The following is a 19,380-nucleotide window of genomic DNA, read 5'->3' on the forward strand; positions in this document are numbered from 1 at the left end:
AATTAACTTCCTTTCTGAGTTGATGGAGTGCATAGGCTGATCGACTAAGTTTTTTTAGAAGTTCTTCAGTATGTGGTTTCCACGTTATTTTACTGTCTATCACCAAGCCCAAGAATTTGGTTGATGATACTTCTTCAATGATATTATCCTCATAGGCTATTCTTATTTGGGGCGGTTTTGATCTTTGGCAAAAGTGAATAATTTTAGTTTTGTCAACATTTATTTGTAGATTATTGTCTTTTAGCCATTTTATAACGTCTATTAATGTTTTGTTAATGTCATTTTCATATTCATCAAAATTATTACATTTAATTATGGCTGTGCTGTCATCTGCAAATAGTATGAGAGGTTGTGTTATATGTCTCGGAAGATCATTGATATATATTAAAAATAGAAGTGGTCCCAGTACACTGCCTTGGGGTACTCCATATTTAACTTTTTTAGGATTGGACGAGAAAGTATTAACATATCCGGTTTTTAAATCTATGTTTGATATTTCTGTTATCTGCATTCTGTTACAGAGATATTTTTCAAACAATCGAAGTACATTGCCCCTGATACCATATGATTGGAGTTTATTTAATAATATTCTATGATCAACGCAATCAAATGCGCTTGACATGTCCATGAATATTGAGCATATTGGTATTCTCTTGTCGATATTCATTATAATGTAGTTTAAATGATCAAATATCGCCATGTCAATTGTTTTGTTTTTTTGAAAACCTTTTTGCTCTGGGCACAGTATTTTACGTTTTGTCAGATAGAGATATAGTTTTTGGTGGATATATTTTTCAAATATTTTTGATATTACTGATAGCATCGCTAAAGGTCTATAGTATTTCATATTTTCCGGATCTTCTTTTTTAAACATAGGCTTTATTATTGCTATTTTTAATAGGTCAGGGAATGTGCCCTTCTCTATACACACATTAAGTATGTGGCTTAGTGGTTGAGCTATTGCTTCTGAGACAAACTTAATAACCTTCGTTGAGAGGCCATCGTGTCCGACGCTGTTTGTGTTTTTTAATGATTTGATTATCTTAATAATGTCATTTGATGTAGATAGCTCAAGAGACATTGAATTTAAGAAAGAATCTCCTGTGCTATTGGTCATAGGGGATATAGATTCATCTGTAGAGCTGATTTTATCTATGAAATAGTCATTAAAACATTTTGCGATGTCAATAGGGTCAGTTATAATTGTATTATTAGTTTTAATAGTATTTATCGGTGGCTTAAGTAGCATATTTTTATTTTTATTTATGATTTGCCAAGTCGTTTTTGATTTATTGCATGAGGTGCGGATTAAGTGATTATTTTGAGCTTTTTTAGTCAACTTTATTATACGTTTCAGCATATTTTTATACCTATCGAATTTTGCTTTCTTTTGGTCGGTCGGAGAAAGTCGATATGCCCAAAGTAGTTTTCTTTGCTTCTTACTACATATTTTGATCCCACGCGAAATCCATTTTTCTTTCCTGTTTATCGGTTTTCTAATAATTTTTTCAGGGAAACACTGTTCATATAACATATTGAAGAATTCCATAAATTGACAATACGCTTTATTTGGATCTTCCATATGATAAATTTCTGTAAACGAATAATTAGACAGATATGATTTAAATTTTGTTAAATTTTCATTGCTGTAGTGCCGTCTTCTCATTAGTAAATAATTAAAAGCGTAAGTTTTTTGACTGGTAATTGTAAAAGCTGTGCTGTATGATCCGATAGTCCTAAGTCTAAGACATCGCCTTTACAGTCACGTCGGATATTATGTGCAAAATTATCTAGGCAGGTTTTACTTATCAGCCTAGTGGGCTCATTAAATTCAAGTTTCAAATTATAGCTTAACAGTAAATTTTGGAACTCCTGTGTTTGTCTAGTATTGTTTAAAATATTTATATTAAAATCTCCACATAAAATAATCTTTACATCTTTTTTGTTATAAACTTTCTTAAGTATATTTTCACAGCATTCATAAAATATATCATAATTCTCCTTTTTAAGGGGGACTCTATACAAACATATAATAATGGTCTTATGATCTAACAATTCTACTGCACAACATTCTACATAATTTGGAACGGAGTATTTTTTTACTCCTGTTAGTTCCTTGTATCGTAGTCCATTTCGTACTAAAATACAAGCACCTCCCCTACATTTGGTTTTTCTCGAAAAATATGAAGCTAATTGATAGTTTGGAATGCTGAGTATGTCTTCATGACCCGACGGCATGAAATGTTCAGTAACGCAAATTACATCAACTTGAACTTGCCTTTCTTGTAGTTCTTTTACATGCAAAATAAGCCTATCGGATTTATTAATAAGCCCTGCAATATTTTGATGCATAATATATAGGTATTTATAAAAGAAAAAAATTATTGCTATTATTTTTACTCTTGGTCTCCGAAACATGTCCTATATTATCGTCATTCACGATTTTGTTATTAATGTAAGAAGTGTCTAGATTACTGATTTTATTTAATAGTTCCTTTAATTTGTAAAATATATTGTTCATTCCATTGTTGTTGACAGTTCCATATTTCATATTATAAGTTACATAATCATATGTCAGTTGCAGATTAGAGTCAAGAATGTGCGCATACTTGTGAGTGGTGACGTCTAACCATAAAAGGTTATTAAACGTTTCAACTCTCCAGTTGAACATGTTTTTGCTGTGGGAGCAGTTGTATGTTTTATTTTATTTTATTTTATTTGTTAGGGATAACAAACAGTTATACATTAAAACTTAGATATATGATCTTAAATGTTGGTAGGCAGATGACTATATTCGTGAAATCTATGGTTTGAAGTGTAGTCCTTATCTGACTTATCACGTCAAAGTAGTTACTTGTGCATTTGAAGTCTTCCTCGCCAATCATAATGACACAAAAATCGTTCTTTGTGTAGTTTTTTAATGTAGTTTTTATACTTGAGATAAGTGTAGCAATATTACCATTTGTGTGGATATGGTGACAGTATCTATAATTTCCTTGGAATGTATTTTCAGCGATCTCAGTGATGTTGTTATTTTTGTTGCTGCTTATTATACAGATATTGTGTTTCTTCGCATTGTTTTTAGGTTTCATAGCTCCGTCTTTAGTTGTAATTGGTTCATATTGGTATTTTGTGGCATTTGGCAGTACTGTATCGGTCTGTGTTGCTGTAGTAGTATATGATGTATTCATAAGTGTAACATTTTTTGGCTTGGAAACTTTTGAGCCATTGGTTTTCTTTGGAGTAGATGAAGTCTGCTTAGTTTTCTTTGGTGTTACGTCGCATGTAACTTTTTTGTAAAGTACGCATTTCTTTTTCATTTCTTCCAATGAGGCCTTCAGAGAAGCATTTTCGAGTGATAAGTTTTTTACTTCTTCGTGCGCTATAGATAATTGGATTTTTATGTCGTCTAATTCGTGTCGTAAGTCTTCCAATTTATCACAACTTTCTGTTGATATATTCGGTAAGCTATTTGTGCTGCCATCTAGTGTTGAGGACGAGTAATTTTTTGTATTATCAGTTTCGGAGTGTCTCCTAGCTTTTCTTCGTAGTGTTATGTTGCTTGGAGACTCCATATTTCTTACAAAAATTGTCGGTCGGAGCGGGGATCGAACTCGTGTCTCTCGCTTGAGAATGCTTATAAGGCAAAAAGACAAGCTCTTAGCCGACTGCGCTATTGAGTCGATGTTATTAGATGTGAAACTTATGATCTATTTCATCAAATTTTTGTTTTTGTTGATTTGGCAGTTATTGGACTTTGGACTTGATTAAATAACGTAATCAGAATAACTGTTTTTTTATCACTTTATATCACTTTTTAGATCATTTTATATCACTTTGTTCATTATAATATTGTTATTTATAGACTTTTATGTCCGCAAAGCATTTTAAGTATTGTTTTAACACTCCTTTAGCGCTTTATTTTTACGAATTTCACTTTCTTATTTTATTTGTTATTTACCAAATATTTTTAATAGATAACACTTGTACTTATTATTTGGCACATGCTTACTATTATTATGGAAATAGATTTAAGTTTTCACTGTTATAGCTATTTTTAATATCGAATGTAAACATAGACGAATAAAAATGGTACTGTTCTTGGCGATTGTAAAACAAGAATGAATGTTACTTAAAACAAAATTTACTCTATATTAAGTGAACAAAAAAATACTTAAATAAATGACAGAGGGCTGAAGCTGAAACTTCGCAGAAATTCAGGGGCTTTCTTTGATGAACTCTTTCTTCAAAAAGAAACCGCAAAGAAGGAGGACCTGGTGCAAACCGAAAAATGAAATCATGACTGATAAGGTGGCACATATTCAGAGATATATCAGTGATCAATCGGTTTAATCACCGTATACTCAGAGGAACTCTGAATATCAACCTAAAGCTTGGAGAACGGTGACTGATGAAGTCCACCTTCTCACCAACTCTGCGCCAGACCACTGCGGGGTCCGAACGGTTTCATTGATGGAGCTAAAAAATATATTTGACGTATCTACTACGTAACTACTACACACATTGAAGAAGCCTGCAACGACGTGATCAATGCAATACAGAAAGATGGCACTAGGTTCGGTGCAATGTAACACACGGGAAGGAAGTCTAAGCTATCAGGGGAGACTCTTGGACTTATGGAGATAAAACGCTTGTGCTGGACCATTCCGTCAGAACTAGAGGCTCTCAACAAAATGATACGCAAGGCCAATCGTGACCTCCGGTGCTTCAACACACAGCGGATTGAAGAAGCTATTAAACAAAACCGAGGATCGAATGTCTTTGCTAAGCGACTTGAAGTGACCCTAATGACAAAATTGTCAACCAGCCGTAGCAAAATCGACGATTCTAAGCCGGAGATAGTCGCAGCGATCAAGGACTTCTATGCCCAATTGTACGCTTTACATGCGCAACAGCCAGAACCCCGGATGTGTAGGTCTATATTGTTTTTCAAGAAAGGAGACAAATTGCTCTTAAAAACCTATAGACTGATCACACTCTTGACGACGTGAATAAGATGTTTATGTACATTTATAACAGTCATCACGAGACTTGATTTGATGAATTTCAGCCGCTAGAGCATGCCGGATTCCGTGGGGGCTATAGCACCGTAGACCACATACACACAGTTCGGCAGATTATACAGAAGAAGGAAGAATATAATCGACCTCTGTGCCTAGCTTTCGTAGACTATGAAAATTTTGACTCCGTCGAGATCTGGGCTGTTCTGGCATCCTTGCAGATATCTAAAATAGATTGACGATACATCGAGGCGCTGAAGTGCCTAATGACACTGAAACGATTACTGTCCAAGTATAGAACCAGCCACAAGATCTATCCATAGGCAAAGGGGCGTGAGGGAGGAGGACGTAATTTCTCAGATACTGTTCCGTGATGCATTGGAAGATGTGTTTAAAACTCTGGACTGGAAAGGACTAGGCGTCAATATCAATAGTGAAAGCAAATTGACATTATATTTTGTTAGCAATATGCACATACGTCTATATGACATGGCGATAATTATTTGAATGCGCCCCATTGATGTATATGTCGCAGGCAATTTGTAAGATCTCGCCGTTTACATACGGCGTCGTCAGTTTACAAACGCTCGCTGTTTTGTAATTTGCCGAAGGCATATTGATAACTAGTTCAATCGTTCTGGTTCGACGTCAATTGCAGTTTTAGGGTGACCATGATAAAACACAGTTTTAACTTTGAACAAATGGAAAAATCTGACTTTATTTCAGGATTTCAAGAAAGACTTTTTACTTTTGTTTTCTAAAGTAGGTACCTAAGCAGGTACTACATAAGTTTAAATATTTAATAAAAAGATACATTTAAATAAAAAACGTAGTCATTTATACAGAACAATAAAACAAGGCATTTCCAGATAAAAACAAACACTGGTGCCCGAATGCACTAAACTTAGGAAAACGCTTAACCCTTTACTAAACAATATATGAAGCTCTAAATTAATACCCTGCATGTGTCCTCCGTACACCGGGATCTATGGATAACGTAGTGGTTATTGAGCGGTGCGAGATAACCTCAAAAACTTTGTCGTTTGTCTACGGCCTTTTTACTGCTCCTGAACTGTAATAAACAACTTTTAAGTCACAATTATTTGGTGAAAATGCTTCTACACTCGTAATATTTGCACTGTTTTGAGTATTTGACGGCGTATATATGTCGCAGGCATTTATATGCGGCGTATTATATGCGTATACGCCTCTCTATTCTATTCTCTGTGGGGGTGTAAGTACCTGCACGTGGCTCTCTCGAATGGAACCTTTGTGCATATCCCCAAGGTTTAAACTGCCTTCCTAAGTTTGGACCATTTCCCACCACGCTGGTCCAATGCGGGTTGGTGAGTTCACATATCTAGATTATACGCCTCTCTGACATGACGTAATTATTTAAATGCGTCCTACTGATGTTTATACGCCGTCTATACGCCTTTTTGACACGACACAAAATTATTGTTACATCGTATACGCCTTTATGTTATTTATTAATATCTCAAAATCTAGTTTACTGAAAATTTCAAAAAAATTACAGAACGTGTATTACTAGTATAGGAATCGATTGGCATGAAAAACGCAAAATCTATTTTTTGCGCATACGCCCCTCTGGCATGAAGCCCGCGATATGTATCTCGCTAGTATCAATATATGAGCCAAATTTCATACGTTTATATTAAATACTTTTTGATTTATGAGGGGGTCAAAAGTGTCTTGAAATGGTTCGTGTAATATTACACACGGTGTGGCTCGCCAGTTCTGTTTCTCGAACTTGGCTTGACACGCTACCGCGTGTCTAGATTTGGTCGCTTGAAGAACGTTGACACCTCAAGGAATAATGTTAAAATGAAGGTAGGGGTAGGCCACTCAGGCTATGTTTAAACCACGACACACAGGCCTATATTACACTGCCGGGCAATGAAAATGTGCCACTCACAAAATGGCGACAACAAACGATCTCAATTTTATCAAAGATTTAATTTAAAATTGTCCACTGAGAAAAATTTCGCATTTCGCGCCGCGGCTAGCTGTGGCATACTTCGTACGTTGTCTAGCGTTTGTTTTCGGCGCTCACCGCTAGCCGCGCCGCTCGCCGCGCCGCACTACTGGCTGTGGCCAGGGGGTAATGGATGACGCCTCGTCCTCTCAATCGAGAGGCCGTGGGTTCAAATCCTGGCCTGAACCAATGAATTCTTTCAATTGTTTTTTCAATTAAGGAGTTTAAGTACAATAATACCACGTGCTCTTACGGTGATGGAAAACATCGTGAGGAAACCTGCACATCTAGATTCTAGATGTGTATCCTAAGTGCATTGTACTTATTCCAAAACGGCGATATGGTTCGCAACCTATCACGTGAGTACAAATGTGCTGCGAAAGGTAGGTGGCTCGCTTGTGAACCACCTCTGACTACCCCTTCGGGGATTACAGTCGTGAGTGCATATGTATGTAGGTTATTTTCCTATTCGACTTACCATTTTCATCTTCTGGTGTACTTATTACGTCCAGTATGTAGCTCGTGATACCATGTTTCATACACTCCACGTGTCTGATACAGCGGCGTCGCTCTGTAAATAAAACAGTAGGCTTCTAATGCAGGTGTTTATACAGGGTGTTGCAAAAAGGGTATACTAAGCCGAAACCAGCATGTGCAGCATTCACGGTTCTACAGACCGTACTGTCAGTTTACAAGAGGCTTGCGATGTGATTCTCGAAGCATAGATTAGGTAACGATATACAAACGATATATAGTGCGACAAACTTATCTGTTCCGGTGAGAGCGAACTAAATTGATCCATATCTCATTATTTACTAATGAATTATATATTGATATCGATTATATGGGCTTATTGAAACCACAAGAGCAAATTACCACTACTGGCCAACTTAAAATCTTATAGAATGAAGAAATATTACACATTTACGTGAGCTGTCACCGGAACAGATAAGTTTGTGGCACTATACGAAACAGAATGATGTGTCACATACAAAAACAAAGCACAACCCGAGTCCGCATTGTTCTATGCATGAAACTGTCAGCATTTTGTTTACTGTCAAACCGTTTTAAGTTCAAACAAGTCCTTGGTTCAAACTAATGAAAACAATGTACCAACGAAGAAATTTCAATAATAGACCAATGAATAAAGTCACAAATCCTCTAACCGAACTATTTCAAAATAAATGCTCAATGGTTGAAGGCCTGGGTCTCCTATTACGCGCTGTAGGTCGCGTCCAGCGTCACGCCGTAGGCCGCGTCACGATGCTCACTACATCTACGCGCCAACGTCGGCGTGTGAGGGAGACCGCATCAGTACATTTCTATAGTGAGCATCGTGACGCGGCCTACGGTTTGACGCTGGTCGCGACTTACGGCGTAAATAGGAGACCCGGGCCGAAGAGGGGTGTTATTTTTGCACTGACACTCCATCTAGTTCGTAGTCAAACATCGTTGCCCGCGTTCATATAATGTTCATAGGCAGTTAACAAGAGGCCATCGTGACGTGATGCTCATTAATTGGCGAAAGAAAATGAAAACGTCGTTCAATTTACTTTAATTCAACTTAATTTCAAGCAAGATGGCATTTCACGTTAAATCGCGTACAGACCGGCCCAACGAACGCCCAACTGGATATTTATCATACATATTACAGGGCAGATTGCAGCAACGTAGGTCAACGAAACCCGTTCGTTGGCGTTCGTTTGGCCGGTCTGTACGCAGCTTTAGTGTGGCACCAGGATTAAATAAAGATCCTACTCGTATTTTACACTTTTCAAGAATATCAAATGGCGTTAAAATAAAGCTATTGCTCACTGCGTCGGCGCTGTCGCCGTTTGCGTTTCCCTTTCCCTTTCCCTTTCCCTTTCCCTTTCCCTTTGCCTTTGCCCTTGCCCTTTTTGTTCCGCGGCGTCGTTTTGCGTTGACCAGGCGTCGTCCTGGTCCTTTGGGAGCGAGGAGTGGTCGATCTGGGTCGCCGAGTGGGCTTGGCGGGACGCGATGGTTTAGGGCGCGATGGTTTAGGGCGCGGCGGTCGCGGTCGTGGCCGCACAGGCAGTTTTGGTTTTGGTTCTGGATGAGCAATAACATTATTAATAGGTATAATGTATAGATAAGTTCAGTAGATTAATGAATACTAATATCATTAGTGGGTAATATTATTTTATAAAAAAAAATGTTTTAGATGATACTTAATAACGTAACAGGGGCTTTAATGATCTAACACACTATGGTGAAACTATAGGTTAAAATGGCACGTTTGTAACCAATCAACTCATTGATACCTAATCTCTTAATGTGACTTGCAATAAATACATTTTTGAATTTAAACTAACAAATTGTCTGTTAGCGGTACAACAGGTTACTATTGTATATCTCTGGGCTGCAGAATTAGGTATATAAAGCGATCCACCTAAATGCTAGTTAATGTCCAACTTCTATTTTATTAACGGCATTATATTAGTGGGGTTACCATCACCGACCATTAGAAATTAACAATCCTTAAAGGTGATTATATACTACAACATTTTACTTGAAACAGATCAACGAGCTGGTATCTGATTAGTCTAGTGTATCATCCTTTTACGAACTTTTTGTTATGCTTTTGCATGTATTGTACCATTTTTAAGAACGTTACATTATACATAAATGCTCGACAAAATGTTGTAGTCTATACTCACGATGACACCGCTGTTATTGCTCGATTGTTAATTGCTAATGTGTCGGTGGTGATACGGCTGCTGCACCTGACTCTATCGAATAGAACATTTATGCAACAGACCCGTGTAAACAGTTTTCTAGGCATAGACGATTTCCGACTACGCTGGTCCACTGTGGGTTTAGCCGCGTACAGACCGGCCCAACGAACGCCCATTGATGGATATTTTATCATACACATAATACAGGGCAGATTGCAGCAACGAAGGTCAACGAAACCCGCTTGCTGGCGTTCGTTTGGCCGGTCTGTACGCAGCTTTACACACATCTAGATGTGAAAAACATCCCGTGTAACAATTTTTAACGACTCAAATAAAACTGTATTACTTACTGGGTACTGAAAAAATACGCATTATCATTATAATTTTTAATAGTACTTACTTAATTGTTTTTTTGAAGTTAACGTGAACGTATGATTTAGTAGTATTGTTTTTAAAAGACTTTCATGGTCCTGATATGTTTTAATTGCTACTTCTTAGCTACTTCAATACTTACTCCATTTGGTAACTTAAATAAAAAAAAAAACGTATGAGATAAAAATGCAATATAATTATTGATTACATCCTTTATTGCACAAAATATAAACATAAGTGTACAAAGGGTGGACTTAATGCTACTAAATATTTATTATTATTTTGGTTGATATAATAGTGTAATGGAGTTATGGTGGCGTAACGGATAAGGTCTATACTGTGTGTTGCAAAAAGGGTATACTAAGCCGAAACCTACATAAGCAGCATGGTATATCTGTCGCAGGCATTTTGTAAGATCTCGCCGTTTACATACGGCGTCGTCAGTTTAGAAGCGCTCGCTGTTTTGTAATTTGCCGAAGGCATATTGATAACTCGTTCAATCGTTCTGATTTCGACGTTAATAGCAGTTTTAGGGTGACCATGATAAAACACAGTTTGAACACTTTGAACAAATGGAAAATTCAGACTTTATTTCAGGATTTCAAGTTTTTTTTTGTTTTCTTAAGTAGGTACTACATTAGTTTAAATATTTAACAAAAAGATACATTTAAATAAAAAAAACGTAGTCATTTAAACTAGGCATTTCCAGATAAAAACAAATACTGGTGCCCGAAGGCACTAAACTTAGAAAAACGCTAAACCCTTTACTAAACAATCAAATCAAAATCAAATCAAAATAATTGATTTGTGAGTCACAGGTTAGGTTAAGATGGATTACAGTATATTATATATTATTATATAATTTCTCCGTGCTCAGCCAACATGGCGTACAGTACAAATACTTCAAATTAAGTATATTAAACATGCAAAAACTAAAGATAACACATTCATGTTGTATAACATTTAGTTATATTAATTGGGACTTACTGTGTATCGGATAGGAATTCATTGACGCTGTAATAAGTCTTGTCTAATAAATAGTTTTTAAGTTTGGTTTTAAACATTTGGATGTCCTGTGCGTTTCTTATGTCCTTTGGTAGTTTATTGAAAATAGAGGGTGGGTTTACTAAAAAGTGCGGTATTGTGTTTAGGAGTGCTTATCTTATTACCGTAACGTAAGCTTCTAAAGTGTCCGAAAATATTAAAGTTTAATTTGACAAATACGGCCATTTCGAAAATATACAGATATATAGAGGGCAATGTTAATATTTTAAATTTTTTAAACAATGGTTTGCAAGTATCTCTACTGCAAACTTTCGCAATTGCACGATTCATGAAGCTCTAAATTAATATCCTGCATTATTACACAATTCATGAAGCTCTAAATTAATATCCTGCATTATGTTCTCCGTACACCGGGATCTATGGATAACGTAGTAGTTTTTAGGTGCGGGATAACCTCAAAAACTTTGTCGTTTGTCTACGGCCTTTTTACTGCTCCTGCACTGTAATAAATGACTTCAAAGTCACATTTATCTGGTGAAAATGTTTCTACTAAAGGCCTAGCCCTAGTCAGGAGCGATAAATAACACTTCAATCACAGTTTAAGCACTTTATTCACTTATCACTTTAAATATAGGTACATATAACTTTAAATATAGGTACACGTTACACAGAAACCACAACCGATCACAACACCTCACGCTTCAACGTCTGTCGATAGACTGACTACTTCACTCTGGGAGTGATGATACTCATGACAAGTCTTTAGTAACGGGGTTTGACTACAGGTGGCGACACTAGACTTACTTCCTATAAAGTCAAACCCCGCTATTATTAAATCTTTAATAAATATTATTCGTTCTAAAATCTTCTCAGTATTTACTAATCTTAATAACAATTTTAAATCAATAGAGAAATGAAAACATTACTGTTCTTAAAAGTAAGTTTACTTCCTTGTTTACAATTTGATTCGAACTTCCGTTTAATAGAAACACTTAACCAATTATTCCAATATTCATTATACATACATACATTTTAATGAGTTCAGTATATTTAATTAATACCTAAATGCGTAATAACACTAATAAAGCTTACAGCTCGGCCATCTGACTTTCTGGTACGTCCTCGTACAATTGCTTGGATGAATTTACCTCTAATATGAGTATATAATTATACAGTAATAAAGATTTCCAAACAAAATATATTCATATCTATGGATTTTAATGATATTCACCCAAACATTATTTATCAACAACACTAATCATAAATCATAATATAATTTAGACTTAACTATATAATTTTATTTTGTTTTTAATCTATGCCATAAATACTAGGTATAGCTACTAATGACGAAAAATATTATTAATATAGTTTACTTGTTTAAGTATATAATTCTGCACTATCTTAACTACTAACATTGACACGAAATTAAATTTGACATAGAGGCAATTTCTATTATTATGTTTTCAAATTTTCGATTACATGCCATATACAATTTTTTTTAATGCTGCTAACATTGGTATTTGATTATTCTTTTTCATATAAACTGAAACTACCGATTCCTATTAAACTTTAGTAATTGGATTATTTTAATTTCAATATTGTTAATAACCAACTGTTTACTAGGCTAGACTTTCAACATCACTGCCATTAATCCCATCATCTGAAGAACTGTCTAAGTCAGTAGTGAGATTTAGCCAGGGGCGTAATTTATCGATAGATACTATTGCTTCGTATCGTTGATTACGTTTCCTTGTGATAGGTGTGTCTTCTATTACAAACCTGTCATTAGGAAGAATTTTCGTCACCCTGTATGGGCCTTGGTATTTGGCCATGAGTTTTTTTGATTTGCCATCGTTAGACCCTACATCTCTTTCAACGCGAACGAGATCTCCTTCTTTGTAATGACTTGGCTCCTTTCTCTTTGAATTAAATCTTTCCCTATCTTTTTCTTGTTGTTTTTGAATGAGTTGCCCAACCTCTTGTCTCATCTCAGTTATTTTCTCTGGGGGAACGACGTTAATTGTGTCATCAATAACGTCGTTCATGATAGACTCTGAGGCGTTGGACGACCTATATCCAAACACAAGCTCGGATGGGCTCTTTTTGGTTGTTTTGTTAACTGTGGTGTTCAGTCCAATCTGTATTTCGGGTACATGTTCATCCCATGCTCTATCGTCTTGGCCATGGCTTTTTGTTGACAAAGCGTCCACGATGGTTCTATTAAACCGCTCCACTTGCCCATTTGCCCTTGGCGTGGCTACCGCATTGAGGATGTGTTTAATCCCCGTCCCTTTTATAAAGTTTTGGAAAGCGGTGCTCGTAAAACAAGAGCCACGATCTGTAATTAGCCTGGAAGGTGCTCCAAAATAACTGATGTGTTCACGAATCACTCGGATTGTGGTCAGTGTTTTGGTATTGCGGACGGCTGTTATATTCACGTATTTCGTGAATCCATCCACTATCACGAGTAAGTAGCAATTGCCTCGTTTGCTGCGTACAAAGGGCCCGAGGTGGTCAGCATGTATAGTGTGGAATGGCCTTTCCACTTTAGGGATTGGGTGAAGGAAACCCTCCTTTGGTCCTTGTGGTGCGCACATTCCAGGCAGGCTCCGACGTATTTTTTGACAAAGCGGCGCATTTTTGGGAACCAGTACGTATCTTTGATACGACTTAATGTTTTATCAAAGCCAAAATGCCCAATGTCATCATGATTGCGCTTTAAGACCTGCCATCGAACGGCTTTGGGAACAACCCAGCGGAGTCCGGCTTCTGTAATACGGTACACACGACCGTTCTTCAGTTTGAAGTTCTTAAGAACATCAACTGCTTTTTCCGCGTCGGGACTAAGCAGCGTGGACTTAATGGATGATACCTCATCATCTATGGTTTGAGCGGTACTAAGCCAGTTGTCGGTCTCAATATTAAGCACATCTAGAATATGTGATTCTGCTACCGCAGGTTGGACTGGGTTCCGACTGAGTGCATCCGCATGAGCCATTTTACTACCCGGTCGATACTCGATGGAACAGTCAAACTCTTGCAACTGTATCCACCAACGGGCTATACGCGGATCTAAATCCCGTTTCGTGAGAGTAGTCCTTAGAGCGTTGCAGTCTGTATATATTTTAAAGTTTATGCCCACCAAATAGACTCTGAATCTGTTTAGGGATGCAATCACTGCTAACGTCTCCAACTCGAAGGAATGCAGCTTCTTTTCATCATCAGTCGTTTTTCTGCTGAAATAGGAGACAGGTCGTAATAGCCCTGACGAGTCTCTCTGCATAAGAATGCCAGCCAAACCATTTTTGCATGCATCTGTATGTAATTCTGTGATAGCAAGGGGGTCGTACAGAGCAATAACTGGTCGCTGAATCAGGGCTCCCTTAAGATTTTCAAATGCCTTATTTTCAGTTTCTCCCCACTTCCAGTCACAATTCTTCCTCAAGAGATCGGTCAAAGGCCTAGCTATGAGAGCAAAGTCTTTGACAAACCGCCGGAAGAAACTCGCAAGGCCAATAAACTGTCGCACTTCGTGCTGGTTTTTTGGGGCGGGAAATCTACCTACTGCCTCTGTTTTACGACCGCCTGGTCTGATGCCATCTGCGCTCACTTCAAAGCCCAAAAAGTCTATGTTGCTATAAAAGAAGTGGCACTTACTGAGCTTGAGAGTAAGCCCACCATTCCTGAGCAAACTTAAAACTTCTCGTAAGCGGACAATACCTTCCTCAAAGTCATGTGCTGGGATGAGAATGTCATCCATATAAACGACTGCAAATTTCACTTTAGCGTCTGCCAAAATTTTGTTTACCGTCCTTTGAAACACCGCAGGCGCATTGACAAGCCCGAAGGGCATTCTTAAATATTCAAATTGCCCATCTGGTGTGACGAAGGAAGTCTTAGGCCTTGACTCTTCCGAGATTGGTATTTGATAATACCCGGAAGCCAAATCCAGGGTGATAAAAAAATTGTGCCCTGCAAGTTGGTCAAGCTGATCCTCCACTAAAGGTAGTGGGAAGTGCTCTTTTACGGTTTTTCGATTCAAGGCCCTGTAATCGACGCAGAGGCGCTTCTCTCCGGTTTTCTTTTTAACCAAAACTATCGGACTAGCATACGGTGATGAGGACTCTCTCACAATATCAGCATCCAACATCTCCTGCACCATTTCTTGAACTAACGCGCGTTCAGTGTGTGACATCCGGTATGGACGATAAACTACGGGTTCAGAGTCTTTCAGTTTGATCTCCATTTCACCTGCTGTGGTGAACCCAAGGTCATTTAGGCCTTTAGAAAAACAATCTTTGTATTCGTCCAATAACAGTTTCAACGTAGATATCTGTTCGGAACTCAAATCCATACCATGGTTGATAATGTCTGACTTGTGGGCCTCATTTGTGTCAGAGGTTAGATTGTTTACCGCGCGAGTATTGATTAAAGGCAGTCCACGGGTGATGAGCGAATTTTTGGAGAAGTGAACGTTAGATCCCGAAATATTTTGAACTAATAAGTTGCCTTTTCCGTCAGCGAGATCATACTCCCCGGGGAGAAGATAGAACTCGTTTCCAGATCTACCCCTCACCGATCCGTCTATATAAACCCGTCCAGTGTAAGCGCGATCACAAACTACAGGTATGGGCTTCATGTCCCCATGTCCTATTTCAATGTCTTGACGGGCCATTAGAAGTAACTTGGTATCCTCCGTAATCCTTTCAAACACGAGAAGTGAGGGCGTTTTGGAGATGAGAATACCCGGCCGTTCGGTGAAGGTGTGACCGAGAAGTATGGAGCATTTTAATATATCGTCGTGCACGACAATTATCTCCACAGTTTCTGTTACGTCTTGTACACTAATCGTTGCTATTGTTTTCGCAATTGGCTTGACCAGTTGGCCACCCAATCCTCTCATTAAAGGTAAGGCATCTGTACTCAGTCTAAGGTTTAACCTTTCTGCATCCGAGTGACGAATGATAGTGCATTCGCTCCCCAAATCCACGTAGCACGAGACCGGCGTATCGTTAACTGTCACTGTCATGTGATACTTGTCTTTTTTAAACTCGTGATCATCAACCAAGTTTAATTTCAGTATTTGTTTTTCACCGTTCGTCCCTTTAACAGTTTCTGGAGGTTTAGACACTGTAATATTTGGGCATGATGTAGTACGGTGGCCTAACTTGTGACAAGTGTGACATTTCTCCAGTGGTTTTGGGCATTTAAAACTGGGATGTCCTTCAACCCCACAGTTGAAACATTTGATGGGAGGTTTGGCATTCACAGCGGTGTAAGGTTTAACATTTAATTGTGGTTGCGATCTGCGATCGGCCCTAATTTTGTTAGTGTTAACCGCCTCCTTTACATGCCCAACCTTTACGGTCTTTAAGTACTTGAGGACTTGTTCGGGTCGGTCATATGAAGCTGCTTGAGCGCCTAACTTAATAGCTCTATCATCGATGCCATACAATATGCAATCTACGGCCTTTTTGCCGGAAATCTGACACCTGTTTAGTAAATTCAACTTAGCATAGTAGTATTGCTCAAGCGGTTCAGCATATCTGACTTTTAAACTTAGCATCTCAGTTAAAAGTTCAGCGTAGTTCTCATTACATGGAAAAGCTTCGACCAGCTTGGTCTTCCACTCTGCCCATGTGTATTTCACCGTTGAGAGACTCTGGTACCAGGATTTAGCTATTCCCGAGAGTTTGGGCAGGGCATAATGGATAGTCTCACGCTCATCCCATTCGTATATATCAGCACACTCTTCTACTTTTGTTAGCCAGTTTAGTATAGTTTGAGTTTTCGTCAGTGGGTCAAACTCGGGGACAACGTTTGCGACAGATGATATTTTATTATTACCAGACTTCAAACTTTTAAGGGCCTCAACAAATTGTATAAACATATTACTAGAAGTGTCATTAGATGCATGCACTTGCACAGGACTAGTTAAACTTCGTAATGGAGTCGCCCGGTTTCCTCGTAGGGTTGTCTCTTCCTTTCTATCATCGCTAAGTGGTTGTCTTTGCTGCGTTGATCGTGATCTATCCCGTCTGCTACTCCGCTTACGACGTCGCTCAAGCTCATCGTCGTAGTCATCTCTTAATAGTTTGCGAGTAGTGGAAGGACGTCGCTCAAGCTCACCGTCACTTTCACTACCAGCACGTCTTCGGTCTCGACAATAAGAACGTCGCTCAAGCTCACCGCCCTTATTGCGGAGACGTCGGTTATGTAAATCCAGCAGACGCTGCTCACGCTCTTCGTCTGAAGGATGTATCGATTTGCGGGATGAACGTCGCTCAAGCTCATCGTTCAAACCGCGATGCCTTTGGCCTTTGGGATCTTGCCGCTGTGATACTCGATTCTCAGTATGGTAAGAATTATTCAAAACAATGCTCTTACTTCTTGATCGTTCGCTGCATTCTCGTTCACTGCTGCGGCGTATACTTGGTGACCTTAGGACACGCCGTCGACGACGCTCACGGCCGCTGCTCCTGCTCCGCGTCCGTGATCTTCGCTTGGACGGTCCAGCTGCCTCATCTTGCATGGGTGGCTCATGGACATGCTCATCTTCCATCTGAAACTTCGACATCAAGTGTGAGTTCATCATAATAAATATAAAAATGCACTATAACGGTTGGTCAATCATGTCACGTTACGTAAATATATGTGTAGGTCATAAAGAAAGCATATTATTACCACTTAACGCCATGTCAGAACATCCAACATGTGTGGCAATTATGAACAAAAAGTGAAGAATACAAACAAAATTGGCATGTGTTATTCTTGGAATAACAATGTTCATTTACGAGGGCGATACCGAAATGATCGGGAATAGAAAAAAGTACAAAGATATCATAATATTATTTACTTTTATTGTTTTTCAAAGTAGTCTCCGTGACATTCAATGCACTTTTTCATTCGATTAAACCAATCATTGAAACAGTAATTCCAGTCTGAAGTGGATACTGTCAAAACAGCTGATTTGTAAGCTTCGACCGCCTCTTCTGGGCCGCTAAACCGTTGACCACGTAGCATATCTTTAATTCTTGGGAATGTAAAATAATCATTGGGGCTCAGATCAGGGCTATACGGAGGATGGTCCATCAACTCCACGTTTTCCATATTTAAAAACGTTCTTGTTTTGCGAGCGGTATGAGAGCTTGCATTATCGTGGTGAAGGATTATACGACGATTCGGGTTAGTTTTACGAAGTTCTCTTACGACTTCCGGCAAACAAACTGTTGTGTACCAATCAGCAGTAACCGTCCTTTGTTCTTGTAATGGAATCGTAGCCACATGGCCAGTTTTCGATACAAACGAAGCGACCATTTTTTTCGACACGCTGCGTGAGCGAATAACTTTTGTTGGCTTGACCTCACCTTCGAAGACCCAAACTGCCGATTGATGTTTTCTTTCGGGCTCATATGAATAAATCCACGATTCATCACCAGAGACGATATTGTAGACAGCATTTGAACTGCCTCCATTGAACCGTTGCAGAGCAGATCGACACCAATTAACACGAGCCGACTTTTGTTCCTCGGTCAAACGGTGGGGCACCCAGCGCGAAACTAACTTCTTGACACCCAGTTCTTCATGTAAAATGGTTTGAATGGCTGTCATACCAATGCTGAGAGAAGCCCGAATCTGCTCGTATGTCACATGTCTATCTTCTTTTATTAACTGGCGTACAGCATCGATGTTATCTTGTGTTACCGCTGTTTTTGGCCGACCAGTAGAAGGGACTGTGGTAAGAGAGGAACGTCCACGGCGAAACTCAGAATACCAACGATATATAGTCGTTTTACTTGGTGCTTCAAGTTTATAAATAGAAACAAGCTCGGCGAGACATTGTTCTTGAGATAAACCTCGACGAAAGTTGTGAAAAATTATTGCACGGAAATGTTCCCGCGTAAGCTCCATTTTTTACACCGACTTGTCAAATTCAAATGGTCAATACTCTTTTAATTTATACTTTTTTTAAAATTCGAAAATGGAATTATGTTTGAAAAAACACTACATTTGATACACCAAAAAGGTTTCACTCTAATTTATTCCCAAGTATTCTATTCCCGATCTTTTCGGTGTAGCCCTCGTAACACTCGGAATCATTTGCATTGATAACCTAATTATCCTCATTCAATCTAGTAGTACACTTGTCCAAAATTAATAATGCACATGTAGATCTTCACACCTGAATCATTAAATCGTAAAAGCCTAAAAAAAAAAAAAACTTGCATTTTGCACAATGTTCGAAAGAATGTGTCACATAATCGAAAACAACCAATCTGTCAAAGATTTC

General features: G+C 38.4%; 1 protein-coding gene across 1 annotated transcript; it reads right to left on the reverse strand.

Moving 5' to 3' along the window:
- Positions 1-312: 312 nt before the first annotated feature.
- LOC125491097 lies at positions 313-3,840 on the reverse strand. The gene is made up of 3 exons (XM_048632189.1): positions 2,773-3,840; positions 2,564-2,696; positions 313-330 (listed from the first exon to the last, which is right to left on the reverse strand). The coding sequence occupies exons 1-3, from the start codon at positions 3,573-3,575 to the stop codon at positions 313-315; spliced, it is 954 nt and encodes a 317-aa protein (XP_048488146.1). The 5' UTR covers positions 3,576-3,840.
- Between the last annotated feature and the right edge of the window lie 15,540 nt (positions 3,841-19,380).

Source organism: Plutella xylostella, chromosome 31 (genome assembly GCF_932276165.1).
Source record: "Plutella xylostella chromosome 31, ilPluXylo3.1, whole genome shotgun sequence".
Lineage (NCBI taxonomy): Eukaryota > Metazoa > Arthropoda > Insecta > Lepidoptera > Plutellidae > Plutella > Plutella xylostella.